Source organism: Colletotrichum godetiae (genome assembly GCF_030913485.1).
Source record: "Colletotrichum godetiae strain CBS 193.32 chromosome Unknown BDP55scaffold_8, whole genome shotgun sequence".
Lineage (NCBI taxonomy): Eukaryota > Fungi > Ascomycota > Sordariomycetes > Glomerellales > Glomerellaceae > Colletotrichum > Colletotrichum godetiae.
The window spans coordinates 619,433-633,181 of NW_026851256.1; the positions used below are offsets into that span (position 1 = coordinate 619,433).

The 13,749-nt window shown below is 54.2% G+C and overlaps 5 protein-coding genes across 5 annotated transcripts; 3 read left to right on the forward strand and 2 right to left on the reverse strand.

The window, feature by feature from the left end:
• Positions 1-179: 179 nt before the first annotated feature.
• Positions 180-632, forward strand: BDP55DRAFT_409834 (uncharacterized protein). The gene has a single exon (XM_060567363.1). The coding sequence runs from the start codon at positions 287-289 to the stop codon at positions 539-541; it is 255 nt and encodes an 84-aa protein (XP_060433185.1). The 5' UTR covers positions 180-286; the 3' UTR covers positions 542-632.
• A 4,631-nt stretch (positions 633-5,263) lies between these two features.
• BDP55DRAFT_725650 (PRA1 family protein-domain-containing protein) lies at positions 5,264-7,116 on the forward strand (the record flags this gene model as incomplete). Its single annotated transcript, XM_060579035.1, has 2 exons — positions 5,264-5,788; positions 5,881-7,116. 2 exons carry the CDS (start codon positions 5,264-5,266, stop codon positions 7,114-7,116), a joined length of 1,761 nt encoding a protein of 586 aa, XP_060433186.1.
• A 409-nt stretch (positions 7,117-7,525) lies between these two features.
• Positions 7,526-8,384, reverse strand: BDP55DRAFT_628807 (uncharacterized protein; the record flags this gene model as incomplete). Its single annotated transcript, XM_060571944.1, has 2 exons — positions 7,526-7,983; positions 8,114-8,384. 2 exons carry the CDS (start codon positions 8,382-8,384, stop codon positions 7,526-7,528), a joined length of 729 nt encoding a protein of 242 aa, XP_060433187.1.
• A 2,922-nt stretch (positions 8,385-11,306) lies between these two features.
• BDP55DRAFT_546147 (uncharacterized protein) lies at positions 11,307-12,415 on the forward strand (the record flags this gene model as incomplete). The annotated part of the gene is made up of 3 exons (XM_060568631.1): positions 11,307-11,789; positions 11,899-12,092; positions 12,187-12,415. The coding sequence occupies 3 exons, from the start codon at positions 11,307-11,309 to the stop codon at positions 12,413-12,415; spliced, it is 906 nt and encodes a 301-aa protein (XP_060433188.1).
• A 228-nt stretch (positions 12,416-12,643) lies between these two features.
• On the reverse strand, positions 12,644-13,704 carry BDP55DRAFT_628809 (TTL domain-containing protein; the record flags this gene model as incomplete). Its single annotated transcript, XM_060571945.1, has 2 exons — positions 12,644-13,558; positions 13,693-13,704. The coding sequence occupies 2 exons, from the start codon at positions 13,702-13,704 to the stop codon at positions 12,644-12,646; spliced, it is 927 nt and encodes a 308-aa protein (XP_060433189.1).
• Between the last annotated feature and the right edge of the window lie 45 nt (positions 13,705-13,749).

The window sequence follows — 13,749 nt, forward strand, 5'->3', positions numbered from 1 at the left end:
GGTGACTGTGACTGCGAGTCTGCGACTGCTACTGCAAGATTGCTTTAGAGGTGCGTTGAGAAAAGGTACCATATTTGCTCTGGGTGGTCCGTAATGGCAGGGTAATATTCCGTACGGAGACGTAGTTAAGGCAAGGTATCCGTACCTTAGCTATAGGGGAATGTAGCAGCAAGCATCGACATCAGTAAGTAGCCAGTGATACCTAGCTACCTTAGAATAGTGTAAGTTACAACGGCGAACAGCAACAGCAGCTCATGCGACAGCGATACAACGGCTACAAAAGAACATGGTACGTATCCTGTTCGTAGCAACACATCTGGTGAGAGTGGCGGGGTTTAAAACGCTGTTTGCCCAATCCCGGGAGAGAACGGTTCGCCCATTTCGTTCTCAAGCAGGAGGGGGGGGAGTGTCTCTTGAGAAGCCTGTCCTTGGATTCTTGGAGTCCTTTGGGTTGGGGAGGAGGAGGGGGGTGGTAAGGGGGGTGTCAGGATGTCTAGGTGTAGCTCCCAGCTTCCCACACCAAGTGACTTGGCGGGAGTGAGGGATGAGATGTGATGGAACTGCGGCGGCAGCGGCAGCAGCAGCAGTAGCAGGAGCAATCACGGCATGTAGCGTGCGTTAGATGAGCGGGCAAGCCTGCGTCTGTCTCGTCTTGCTGCTGGACTGTAGCCGTAGGGAAAGGTATGCGTCCCTAGGCATGCTAAGGCAGGGTACGGAGTATCATGATAGAAGTCCTGAGGGGCGTGTGTGGCATGGGTGTGAGTGTGTGGTGTGAGTGGTGTGTGTGCTGCTCCGGGATGAGAATAGATTTGAAAAATGTAATAAATAAAAGTTGCCCCGTCACTTATTATCCGAATTCAAAAAAAAAAAAAAAGGATTGGGATCGGAGGGGGTGGTGTAAGAGGCGACAAGGGTCGAGGACGTGCGTGTCCAAAGGTAATCCATTCCGATAGACGACATGAACAACGACGACGGATGGGTCTCTTTGAAGCATATGAGACGAGGCGAGATTGACGAGTGCTTGAGCCTTGAGTATTTACGGATGGGAGTCTGAGTCTGGGACTGTGAGCCTGAGAGGGCTGCAACGATTGCGATGGTTTGACGAGCGGCAGCGGGAGATGACGTTGGTAGCCATCCCATCTGGTTCGGTTGCTGGAAAGGAACTTTCATGAAAAGGATCGTTGGTGCGAACCAAGTGCAAGGTCAGGGGAAGGTGAAGAAGGTAAGGTAGGTACTCCGTATTGTCAGCGAACACGGCTTTAGGTGGCAGCAGTAGCAACCGCCTCCGCCTCAAAGTCCACGTATTATATTTTTGTACGAAGTATGGATGCTGCGTTAAGGTGTCCGCAGGGAGGTGTTTCCGTCGGGATGGAAGGGATCCAGATGCTGCGAGTGATTGACGGATCGTGCGGATGATACGGTGAGGTCTGTCCGAATACCGTTGACACCTCAACGGGCTTCCGTCTGCTGGCAGCTCTTAGCTCTTGACCTGCCACGGTGTGCTTACATTGCTGAACTTCACATTGCGCTGCGTTGGAGTTGGCAGTTGGATCATGGATGGATGGCAGACGATGCGAGACCCTGAGTCAAGGACCTGGCCTCAGGCCGGAGTGGACACGACAAGATTTCGTGATGATCACCGAGCATGGGAGCCTGGGAGAGCGGGCTCCAACAGTTTGTGGGGGTGGGTGGAGACCGCCTTCACGGTTGGAAAGCTCGTGGTCCTGGTCCAGTTACATGTCGGGATTGATTATATTCCCCCAGCTCACGTTGTTGGTGATGAGCGAATGTGATGACGGGTGAGCGAGCGAGCGAGCGAGAAACCTGGAACTTTTCGAGGCGAGCGATTTGTCGATGTTTGATGATGATGTGGACACGGAAAGAGTCGAGACTTCAGGATCGTAACCATCATTGAGACTCCGGCGGCGGCACGGCGAGACAAAACAGTCTGACGGCGGGCGGGAGAGACGGTAAAGGAAGAAGCAAGTACTGTCTGACTGTTTAGTAGGTAGTGTACGGGTATCCCAGCAAGAGATGAAAAATATCTGGTGGTTTGCCCGTGTTTCTCTCAATTCTGTGACGACCAGATGTTGCGATTGGACTTCTTTGTTTTCCGAGAAGGAAAGACTGAGGTACGGTCAGATACGTACTGTCTCGGGCTTCAGATTTTTCCTGAGGTACCTTTTTACCTATCTTCTATCCCAGGATTACCTACGGTAGGTAAGGTGAGGTACTTCGTAGCTTCCCAGTTCGTAAAGCGTTTGTGGTGATTACCCGAAGTTGTTCAGAGTATGTACCAAAGATATCATCTCAGGCAAGAACCTCAGGCACATCAAGATGGAGCAAGCAGTTGAGAATAATACCCGGCGAATACATATACCGCGGCAGTGTATCCGTACGGATACACATCAATACACGCGTGCCGAGATGCCACAAAGCGTTTGACTGTTGCAACTACTCCAGCCCGAGGCCCCGAGCTCATTAAGCGAGCCGGAAGTTACCCACACAAGCTGTGTCGTTTGGGTGACTGTGACTCTGCGGATGAGGTACTTGAAGACTCCAGACTCAGAGTCTGCGGATACGACGTAAAGGCTGAAGCCCCGACCCGGATCTTCCTCCTTGCGCTGCCGCATCAATGCATTACTGGGTTGGCGCGCGCCATTTGCCTATCTATCGGCTATCCACGCTACCCTAACTACCTCGGGATGTTGATCGTCGCAAGGTATGGATGTCAAGTGTGATGGCGGCATTGGCTGGCCATGGCCTGGCGATATCTGAACTTGCCTTGAGACACCAACAAAAGGCCGCAGGCATCGAAGGGCGCGGTCAGGCTGGAATTGTAGCAAGCACGCAAGACGCGGAAGGAAAGAGACTTTTGTCTCTCTGAGAGAAAAGTCCGCTTTGGCTCGGCCGTCATCCCTTCCTTCATTCCAGCCCATTGGCCTCATGTCACGATTTAGCGGGCGATGGCTGCTTCTTCTTCACATTAGTGTCATTCTTACCATCTGGGGGTTTCCTTGGGGGTCTGCCGCTCGGGTCGCCATCGTTAGGTACCGCTAGTCTTTCATTGGTCCCTTGGGGTGCCCGTCGACCAAGTGGTGGTTATCTTTTTTGGGGGGAGTCTGGAAGAGCACGAGAGCTCCAGCCTCTGGTGTCTTCTCCCACCGCCTCCAGGTTCCATCGCAAGAAGGCTCTCGCTCTCGGGGAGACGGGCCCCATATGTGCGTGGGTGCTCGGGAGAGAAGAGGCTGCTGAGCGTGCTGGAGACTGGAGTCCGGAGACAGACGACCATGCGGTGTGGAAACAGGCTCCGGCTCGACAGCCTTGAATGCGACTTGGCCGGCTCTGACTTGCCAGAGGCACGCAAGAGGGGTCCAGCCAGGTGCCGCGCTGTCCTATCCCATCGAACCCATTGAGAATTGTGTGTCGCCCCAGCTCAAAGCTACCTATGGGCTATGAGCTATCCTCCGATGTGGTTCTCAAGCTTTCTCGTGCGTCTTGCTCCCCCGGTCCGGATGCGTCAGTACTCGCGGGGGGAGGGCCAACGAGGTAGAAACCAGGGAAGTAATGGGTAATAGTAGCCGCGGTTGTGTCATAAAGCAAGGTGGTTTGGGTAAGGTAGGTACGGTGTACGGAGTAGTGTTAGTTGCAGCCCAAAAGTCAGATACACCATGACGAGAAGGAAAAGTCTGCCTTGGTTAATGGAGGGGCGGTCAGAGCTCTTTGGCAGCTGGCTGTCTCTCTCCGCTTCCTTCCTTAAGCTTGCCCATATCCCCTTCGATCGTCGATTCTTTGTCAGATTTCTCCTTTTCTCCCCCATCGTCTTGTCGTTTCCCTCTTGCGTATCCTCTTCTTCTGACTGGCAAAGTCGGATGGAGGACCGGCAGGAGATGCATCACCACAACCATTGACTGTTTTGATTCTTTCCCAGCGTGGAAGGAATACAAAAGGTCAACGACCAACGAGAGGGCGAGCCCCCCGCAGCTCGCCCCCGCGCGAACAAATAACCAAACGACGGGAATTATCACGATAGGAAAGAAAGAGAAGGAGAAGCAGAAGCTGAGAGACGCTGACGTTGTTTCCTTCCTTTGTCGAAACAGTTTCGAAGGAAGGAAGGTCACTTGAAGAACAAAGTTGGCAAGAGGTAAGCGACGCTCTTTCTCATCCCATGTCCTGCAAACCCCTCGCCGCCTTCCTCTCCCAGTCAGTTCCTGGGCCTCCACCTTCCATTTCTTACAGCTGCCCTTCGTCCTTGCCTCCTTAGGTTCCCTTGTCTTTGTCACATGATTCGCATAGGCACCTTCCTACCTTCCTTTACCGCATCAAGGTTCGTCTGGCATTCAGCCCAAGGTAGCGAATTCCTCGAGTGTTTAGGTATTCGAATATTCATTCGCTTCAGCCTCACCCTTTACATTAAAACATCCATTCATCCCTTCCCTTTCTTTACCCCAAAACCCACGAGACGAGACCGAGCATCCAAGACCCAGGACGGGGAACACGGACGACCGGACAGGGGCCCCCTTTCTCCTACGCCAACCAAACGTGTGGGAAATCGTGCCGTTTTACGGTTTTCTAGTGCCAATCATCATTGCACCCCTGAACTGAATTGACGAGATTACGGATCCAGCCCACACTGCCTTGCCCAGCAGCTACCGAGATTTTCCCTGCTTGGGTATTGGTACGGAGTACGAAAAAAAAAGAAAAGCTGACGGAGAAAAAAAATACAGAGGTATTCGGTTCCTCAGTACCGAGCCACCACGACCACGACGAGACAGACGTCAACAATACCATCATCACCAACGTCTTCATCGACTTTGCTCAGCCTCTGCCTAGTCAGCACCAATTTTCTACCGCATTTGGGACCGAATTCTGCCTGCATCATCGCCTGCCCACCCCCCCAAGGCACCAGCTTTCTCTAACCTTTACCACCCCTTAGGTACCTTTCATCGCCCCAAGGTACGTACGTGTTCCGTTCCGCGCGTCAGGAAAGCTAATTCCACGAGGAATGGAGCTGAAAAGACACATGGCCTGAACCTCCCAAAATGTTTCATATCCATCATTCTTCCTACCAACACCATCCACCCTGCGCATCACGCTAACCCGCACCCGCTCATATAGAACACGGTCTTTTCCTGTGCGACGATCCACGAAGCATACAAAAGCCTCCCCCTGACAATCTGCATCTTCATCTACCCTCCTCCACCGACGCCATCCACCTCACCGACGCGCATCAATCGCACTTTCGACATCCACAACCGACACCATGGCTCGCATCCAGATCCCCATCGATGCCCTGACGAACCGTCTCGGCCTGCAGGAGCGCTTTAACAGCATGCGTTCTGGCGGTTTGAGCGGTCGCTTCGCAAACCTGAAGCCCGTTGGCGAGTTCTTCGACATGAAGCGTCTCTCCAAGCCCGCCAACTTTGGCGAGGTCCAGTCGCGATGGAACTACAACCTCTCCTACTTCTCCAGCAACTACAGCGTCGTCTTCTTGATGCTCAGCATCTACGCTCTGCTGACCAACTGGCTGTTGCTGTTCGACATCATCTTTGTCATTGCGGGCATGTTCCTTATTGGCAAGCTCGACGGTCGTGATCTCGAGATCGGCTCTTTCAAGGCCACCACTTCCCAACTGTGGACCGGTCTTCTCGTCATCTCTGTGCCCTTGGGTCTGTACGCATCGCCTTTCGCGACGCTTCTCTGGCTCGTTGGTGCTTCTGGCGTGGTCATTCTTGGCCACGCTGCTTTTATGGACAAGCCTATCGATGAGGCTTTTTCCGGGGAGGCGGTCTAGATGGTCGGCCGCGAGCTCCCAAATTTGCGCCCCAGTGGGGAAGACCATCAAGGCGCGGGCGGAGGAAACAGGGAGCTGCGCAACAGGGGTCCTGGGAGGACGGGACGAGAGTTGTCGAGGAGCTAGAGGAAACGGAAGTAGACAATTCGGATACACAAGGCGTTGGTTTGGTTTCGCGAGGGAAGCGGTTCGCAAGCGACCCGCTCCGCTTTACGGGTACAGACGTGGGTGACCGGACGACGGCATTGCGGAGAGGATACGACTACCAGCATTCGGACGATGACGAGGACGACAGCGAAGACGATGGTGAGGGCTCGGAAGAGTCCTCTTCGGAAGACGACGACGAAGAAGAGGAAGAAGAGATTGATTGGGATCAGCTTTCGCCGAGGGAGCGGGATGAGGCGCTCGCGCAAAGAGCCCTGGCCCGCATCCGACGTGCACAAGAACGAGGCAAGCTCGAGGTCAATCTCAGCAAAGACGAGATGGCCGCCCTGGAACGACGGAGGAAGCGCATTGAAAAGGAAGCTCGCAAGCAGGAGCGTAAGCAGCGGCGCGAAAAGGAGCAGCGGTTCGCCATTCCGCTGTCACAATTTCAGCCGACCTCCTCTCGCAGAAGGTCGCCCACCTTGACTCTGGAGGACGATCTACCGCGCCATCCGTCGCCTGGCACATTCGCCAATGTCCAAGACGGCGGTGCGATGCCGCCTATGGGGTACTTCCCGCCGCCCAACGCTTCTCGTACCCGCCCCAGATCGGCAACTTCCGCTTCGCAGCGACCGACGTCTCGAATCATGGGCGAAAGGGGTTCATCGCCCTTCAACTACGCCTACGTCCAGGGCGCACCAGGCCAACGTTTGCCATCGGATAACATGTCGCCTGCTTCTTCGACATCGTCTCTGTCAAAATCTCGAAATGGCGTTGACCCCTTCCAGTTTCAGACCGAAGGTCCCGCCGCTGCCGCTCGACGCAACGTATCGGGCTCCACCGACGGGCGCCGAACATCCGTTGCGCCTCCGACGGGTCGAGGTGGCCGGGCTCCGCGCGGGCCGCCACCCGAGGAGAGTAGCAGCGAAGAGAGCAGTGAGGAGAGCAGCGAGGAAAGCACCAGCGACGGCATCGGAAACGGTGCGCAGATCGTTCAGCCGCCGCAGCCACCGCCGGTGTCGTCTGGTCCGACGACACGACGTGGTCGTAAGGAGGCCATTGCCGTGGAGGAGGCTGCCGCCCGTGAACCGGCACGTGAGGTTTCGCGGGGTAAGAAGTCTGCCAACCCGTCGCCGTCCAAGAGGAAGCCTACTGGTGGCCGGCGCAAGAAGAAGTAATCTTTCGCTGCTATGGGCTGGAGTCAAAAGTTGTCTACTGTGTCCTGTATCGTTAATTAGAAACAATATTTCTTAATGAATTCCGTGCCCTCACAATTGCTGCGCCTGCTCTACGTGGCACTCATTCCCGTGCACACTTCCCTGGACAAGTTTGCTCAATGGTCATAAATCGTGTCTTGATATATCTAAAGGTATATATGTATGTAAATGCGCCATGCACGGTCTAACGTGGCATGCATTTTCCAAAGATGCATGGGACGAACCAGAATAAAGTAGTCAAAGATCCCGTAACCCAAAAGGAAACGCCTTTCAGACAAAAAAAAATTGCTGAACAAACTGTCCACCCATACCAGTTGTGGTTCTTACCCCGTTCGTCTTTTTCCCCCCCATGCCTCATGAATCGAGGGGTTCAAACAAACATCTTGGCAACACCACTCATAAGCCCATCAGCCCAACCACCGCCACCACCACCACCATCACGCTCAACACTCCTCCTCTCCCACGAATAATCCCCATCATACCCTCTCTCGACATGCGCGCGGGTAGCAGCGCCACCAGCAAGCCCGCCGCCGAACCCGCCGCTCGCCATGCGGACCGCCTCGCCGACGAGACCCATGGAGTCGCCCGAGGCGGCTTTCGCGCCGATGCCAATCATGCGCTCGATGCCGGGCGGGAGGCGGAGGCCGAAGCGGGCGAGGAGGGCGGTGAGGAAGCCGCCTGTGATGAGGGGCATGATGACGAGGGCGACGACTTTGTAGGGGTGCTTTTTGGCGTAGTAGACTAGGTCGCGCCAGAGGCGCTTGACTTGCTTGAGGGTTTTTTGGACGAAGCCGTTTCGGGGGGAGCGTTTGTAGTATGAGGGGCGGCCTTGTTGATGGTCATGTTAGTTGAGATTCTTGGAGCCGAGACGTTGGGAAGAGCCAATTGAGTTTCGCGGGAGTAAGAAGGATGGGATGAAAGGGGGGAAGGAAGGTGATGTGGGTGGTTAGAGACATACCACCGCCGAAGCCGAAGAATGATGAGCGCGAAGCATTGGGAATACCGAAAAAGGAACCGCGCGACGCGTTGTTCTTCTTGTAGTCGTCGCCGCCAAAGATGGAGGCGGCGATGCTGGGTGCGCTGTGGCGCTTGCTGCGGGAGCGCGAGGAGGAGCGAGAGCGGGAGCGGTGCTTGCTGCTGTGCTTTTTGGAGTGGTGGGAGGAGTGCCGGCGGGAGTGGGAGGAGCGGCCGGAGATGACGCTGCCTGTGGACAAGTCGAAGAAACCCATTGTGATGCTCGTGTGTGTGTTGCCTGTCTCGCGATGTCTTGCGGCGTAGGTGGTGTAGGTGGTGTAGGTGGTGTAGGTGGTGTGGAAGAGCTCTCTGTGATGGGAGAGCTTCTTGTTTGGTGTGGGTGGCTGAGACTATCTGTACAGAGACTGGGACCGGGATGTGAGGTGTTGGTGGGTGAAGGAGGAGGGATACAGCTGGGGTCAAGCCGTGATTGTCGTGGTGAGAGGCGAGATCTTGTGGATGCCGAGGGATTGGAAGGTAGAGGAGGGAGAGGTTTGTGTAAGGAGTGTGTGTGTGAGAGCAGAAGTGAGAGTGTGAGTGAGAGACGGAGAGCTATCGAGACGTGGAGGTGGTGAGACGGTGCGGTGGAAACCCACAGACGCCAAACCAGTCCGGGGAGGGAATTAAAAAACCCTTGTGCGAGGCTGGAGAATGCGACACTGTCTGGTTCGGGGAGTACGGTTTGCGGGATGGGATGTGGCACGTTACACACGGAGACGAGTTTTACAGTAGTCTCTGGGGGTTGTCTTGTCTTGTCTTGAGTCTCGATGAGGAGTTTGGGCAGAGCTGGCTATGCTGAATCCGTAGCCTTATGACATGGGGTTTAATTAGAATGTTGGACCGCCAGGGGAGCGACGTTGAAGCTCACGAACTGGTGGGAGGTCGGAGGGGGAGGGGGGGAATTGGTTCGTGCTTTTTTGGGAGACGAGAGTCTAGAGAGGACCAGGAGGCGAATAATGGGGATAGATAGACGAGAGCGACGAGGGTACACCCTTGGTTTTGAACTCTGGATGGAGTTGTGTTGCTCGATAACTTCAGCCCAAACGTGGATATTCTATCGACACGTTGAACCCGATCGTGGATCTTTCAAGTGTTGTTAACTTGATTGCCAGCTTGTCATGAGTCTCAAGGTCGAGACCAAGTAATTCGTAGGCTCTCGACACTTCTCTCGCGTGCGTAAAGAACCAGGGTTCGTTTTTTTTCTTCACTGATATGCAAGCGATTTCCGACGCAAGCAATTCGTTCGGCAAATGGGCAAGATTTAGTGTGCGGACTGGGGAGAGGGGAGGGCAAGGGGGGGTGTGAAAGTCGTGAGTGGACGGGGAGCGGCGGAATGTGGGAATTTCGCAACCAAATTTTTGGATCTCGTCCTGCGACTTCGATGCGTGGCCCTGCGTGCGAGAGGTGTTCCGCTTTCCGATGGATATAGAGAACCAGGTCTGGCCAGGAGAGGAGCACAGGAAGCCAGTGTTGGTTTTTCTTTGGTTCGGCGAATGAGGGCGACTCTAGTTGTCTAGATGCTGGAAGAGAAGTGGACGGGTCCCAGTTGTATGAGTCTATGAGAGCCTGACTATGCGATGTCCAACGTCTTTGATTGTAACGTATCAGTTGTCTACTGATTTGAAATTTCGTTCACCGCTGGTTTATCGTCCTGTATGTGGCCTTGTCTTGAGATGTATGTGACTCTTTTCGTATTTCCAGCAGGATCCCAATTGATTGCTTTTGGTCTCACATTATGTTGGTACGTATCCTAATATCCAAGTGAGAGACAAAAAAAAAAAAAAAAAAAAAAAAAAAAAAGGATGGCTGGGAATTGGGAAGACCGTCTGGACAGGGTTTCGCAGGGTCCCCCTCCTGTCTCTGCCAAGGACGAAGCTAAAGGAGCTTTGGTGTTCGACTGTGCCGGGGTAGTCCAAACGCTAGACGGCTTTGGGGATGGCATCTGTGGATGATCAGTTGCGGTCTGGTGGGGGGGAGCATTGCGGATGGGATTCTCAACTTTTCTCTCTCCTCCAGGGACAAAAGTCGAGGCGGGGTTGACTTCCTCAACGACAGAGGCTTCGAGTTTGACTACTGTGTCATTCAATTCAGGTGTTTGGACCAAATCAATTTGATGTCTTTGCATTGAATATCGAGAAGAGGAACCATCGATTATGTTGCATTAGAAGTCTCAATGAAATGTCAGACACGTGGAAGCAGCACTTGCTTGCTAGCCTTTAACGGCGGGTCGTGCCTGGCTTGAGTCTAAATCGATACCTATCTCAACTGCAGGTACTGCTGTGTAAATCAAGTTAGGTCCAGAAATAACATGATATTCAAAGAAGGAAGGTTTGGTCTCTGCTCTCAACTGCGTCGGAAAGTACAATTCCCTGAGGCACTTCCTTCACATTTGTGTGAGTGTAACTTGACATTTCCTACCTTTGAATGGTTAGCTATCTAACTGGGAAGGGGTGTTACAAGCAGCCCAGATCACGCAGAAGGTCCCATTGACGACTACTTTACTAGGAACTCCCTTTTGTTTTCTTAATGTAAACGTCATATGATTGAGAGAAAGCCTGCCATGTAGGACCAACGGCGTTCCACCTGCCTCACTGTCAAGGGGCTGTCCCATGACCAGACGACCTCTTACTTGACCGATCCCGCCTCTCGCCCAGAACATTGTTGCGAGTTTATCGAAACGGACGACGACCTCGGCTTACCTCAGCGTGAATACTGTAAGGCCAGTCTCAGTTTTAGGCCGGCATAGCACAAGCGTCATGAGCGGTTGACTTTCATTCTACTTCCTACAATCATCCATTGCACTGTAATATCACACTGCGGGCAGAAACCTTGAGGTATTGGCTATGGGAACCGTGGGAACAAGCGACGTTAGGGAGACCATAGCCTCGCTGGGATGGAACATGTCTTCCTTCGCCTCAAGCATCTCGGAACGTAGCCGCCGTCGACATATCAAGCCACCACCAACATAGCAATTCACCCAAGCTCCTCCAAGATCTATCAAAACGAGGGATTTCCTCTGCCTCTGACCTAGCTGAACTACATTACTTACCTACCTCAACATGCTTGACTCTACCTTACGCTCGTGCCTTTCCTCCCATTAAGCCAACCTTTTCTTGCTACAAAAACTCCAAGAAACGATGCGCTCGCCTTTCCTCACCCTGATCCTCCTCGCCGTGCCCTCGGCCCTGGCATCACCCTCACCCTGCACCGCCGCAACGATCCAATGTCCCCTCATCTTCGACGGCCGCGTCCCCGCCACAGCGACGCCGCGGGACTTTGATGCTCCTTTCGGTGGGGGCTGGAATCCGTATAACCCTGACTATGTAAAGGGCGCAAACTTGTCCTGGTCGGATATCATTCTCCTGCCGGGGCCGGTTCCGGTCTCCACTCGGCCCGGGACACGGTCCTCCCGCTTCGATGCCGCGGAGAAGAAGCGTCCTCTCGAGGTCACAATTTCCGATGCGAGCATTTTCATGAATCAGCAGGGTTTCCGGCGCGCGGGGCTGTTGTTTGCGAGGGATGCGAATGAGGGGAGTCCCGCGGGGGAGGGAGTGAAGACGATGCATTTTAGTGTGAGGTTGGATTTGGAGAGGCCGTTGAATTTGACGCATGAGTATCTTGTAAGTCCTTCTTTCAGTACCTGTGCTGTAGATGATGTGGACGTCAAACTGTGAGTGCAAGCCTTTGCTGCTGCCGATGCTGATGTATACTCTTTTTGGGAAAATGCAGAATGTCTGGCACGAGACGGCGGCGTATGATGCAAATCAGTTCAATTTCCAGACTGGTACCATTATCGACCAGCCAGGGTTACCAAAGGATTCGTTTAAGCTGCTGGACCGGGATAATAAGCTGATTTGGTCGACGCCGGTTGCGATGGACGGGTCGTGGCAGAACTTTGCGCTCACATTGGACTTTTTAAACAAGTAGGTCTCTCCCAAGGCACTTTGAAGAATCCATGATCAAGTTACCTTGGGTGAATTGCGAAAACAAATCTTGGCTAACAGTCTGCTTCTCAAGTGCAATTCAGATGTGGTACTCTGCAGGTATTGGCCCGCTCACGAAGCAGGGCAGCGCCGTCCCGGTCGACTTAACCGGTGACGGGCAATACCAAGTTGGCATCTTGAAGAAGCCGACGGGAACGGATGACGTGGTGAACTCGGGGTATCAATCTCGTCACCTGAATGAGGGTCTGATTTACGGTGGGATCTTCATTGAAGACAGCGCCGGTGGTTGTGTATCTATCTAAGAGATTGCTCGTCTTTACTTTACCCCAAGTCCAAGGTTGTGAAGCCCATCTCTGTATATCCAAGTCCAAGTATGCACTTCTAAGTCTATACCTCCAAATCTAGACCACCATCTTCATCTCTACATCACACGTTCGTAAACGGACCTCTAAGAATGCTAGAACTCTAAAGCTACCCTTTCTCACCGAGCACTTGGGAGGGTGTGCCCCCCCCCGCCCCTCCAAAGAGGCTTATTCTAGCACATTCACGGCAGTAAAGCTCGCCTTCAACGGAGCAATGCTAATGACGCCATGACGCGAAGCCCACATGTCCTCACCCTCGGGACTCTCCTCAGCTTGCCGTCTAATATCACCAAGCTGCGGCGCCCACCGAAACTGATACCTACGCGACGACGACGACGCCGACATCGCCAACTTTTCAGGATCGACAGCGGCGACGGCAGCAGCAGCAGACTCAAGCACGGGAACAAACAAACCCCCCGTGACCCATCTCCCCTCCGCCGTCCTCGTAACCCTCACCGGCGCCTCACCGACGTCGGCGACCATGGGCACATTGACGCTGTACACCTCCACCTCGGGGTGCCAATCCCTCGCGAGCTCTTGGATGAGCGCGACGGCGCGCACGCACGCTGCGCGGATGGTCGTTTGCGGTTGGCGGTCTTTGCTCCCGAAGCTGAGGGCCACGGCGCGGCGACCGCACTGCGCTGCTTCGAGGGCGCCGCCGACGGTGCCGCTGCTGAGTGCGTAGATTGTGCTCGTGTTGCTGCCGTGGTTGGGGCCGGAGATGACGAGGTCGAAGTCTGTGGGGGAGAGGCCCGGTGTGTGGAAGAGGCCTAGTTGGGTGCAGCTTGCTGGGGGGCCGTTTACGATCAGCCAGCGGTGGGTGCGGTCTTCGGGTCCCTGGACATCGTCACAGCCGGGGACAGTACAGGGTTTACTGCTGGTGTTGATGTCATCTGAAGAGAAGAATGTTGGGCATCTGCTCTCTGCGGTCAGGGTCTTGCCGACTGCGTGGGCCTTTCCGATCCACGAGAGCGGCCTGTCGGGGATGACTACGACGGTTGTGTGGCCCGCCTCGTTCAGGGCGGTGATGAGGGGTGCGAAGTAGGGCGAGACGGGGGACGGGGGTCCGTCGTCGTTGACTACCTACGGACACGGAAGAGAAGAGGCGTACTGATCAGTTTACTTGATGCCGTAATACCGTGTAAGCCAAGGTATAATCAACACGTGTGTGAGTAAACCGGCCAGGGGGAGATGGTAGTAATGGATAAGTTATTTACCAAGAGCCGCATTCTCGCACGTCGGCGATGTCCTAGTGTGTAGAGGTAGAACAAGAG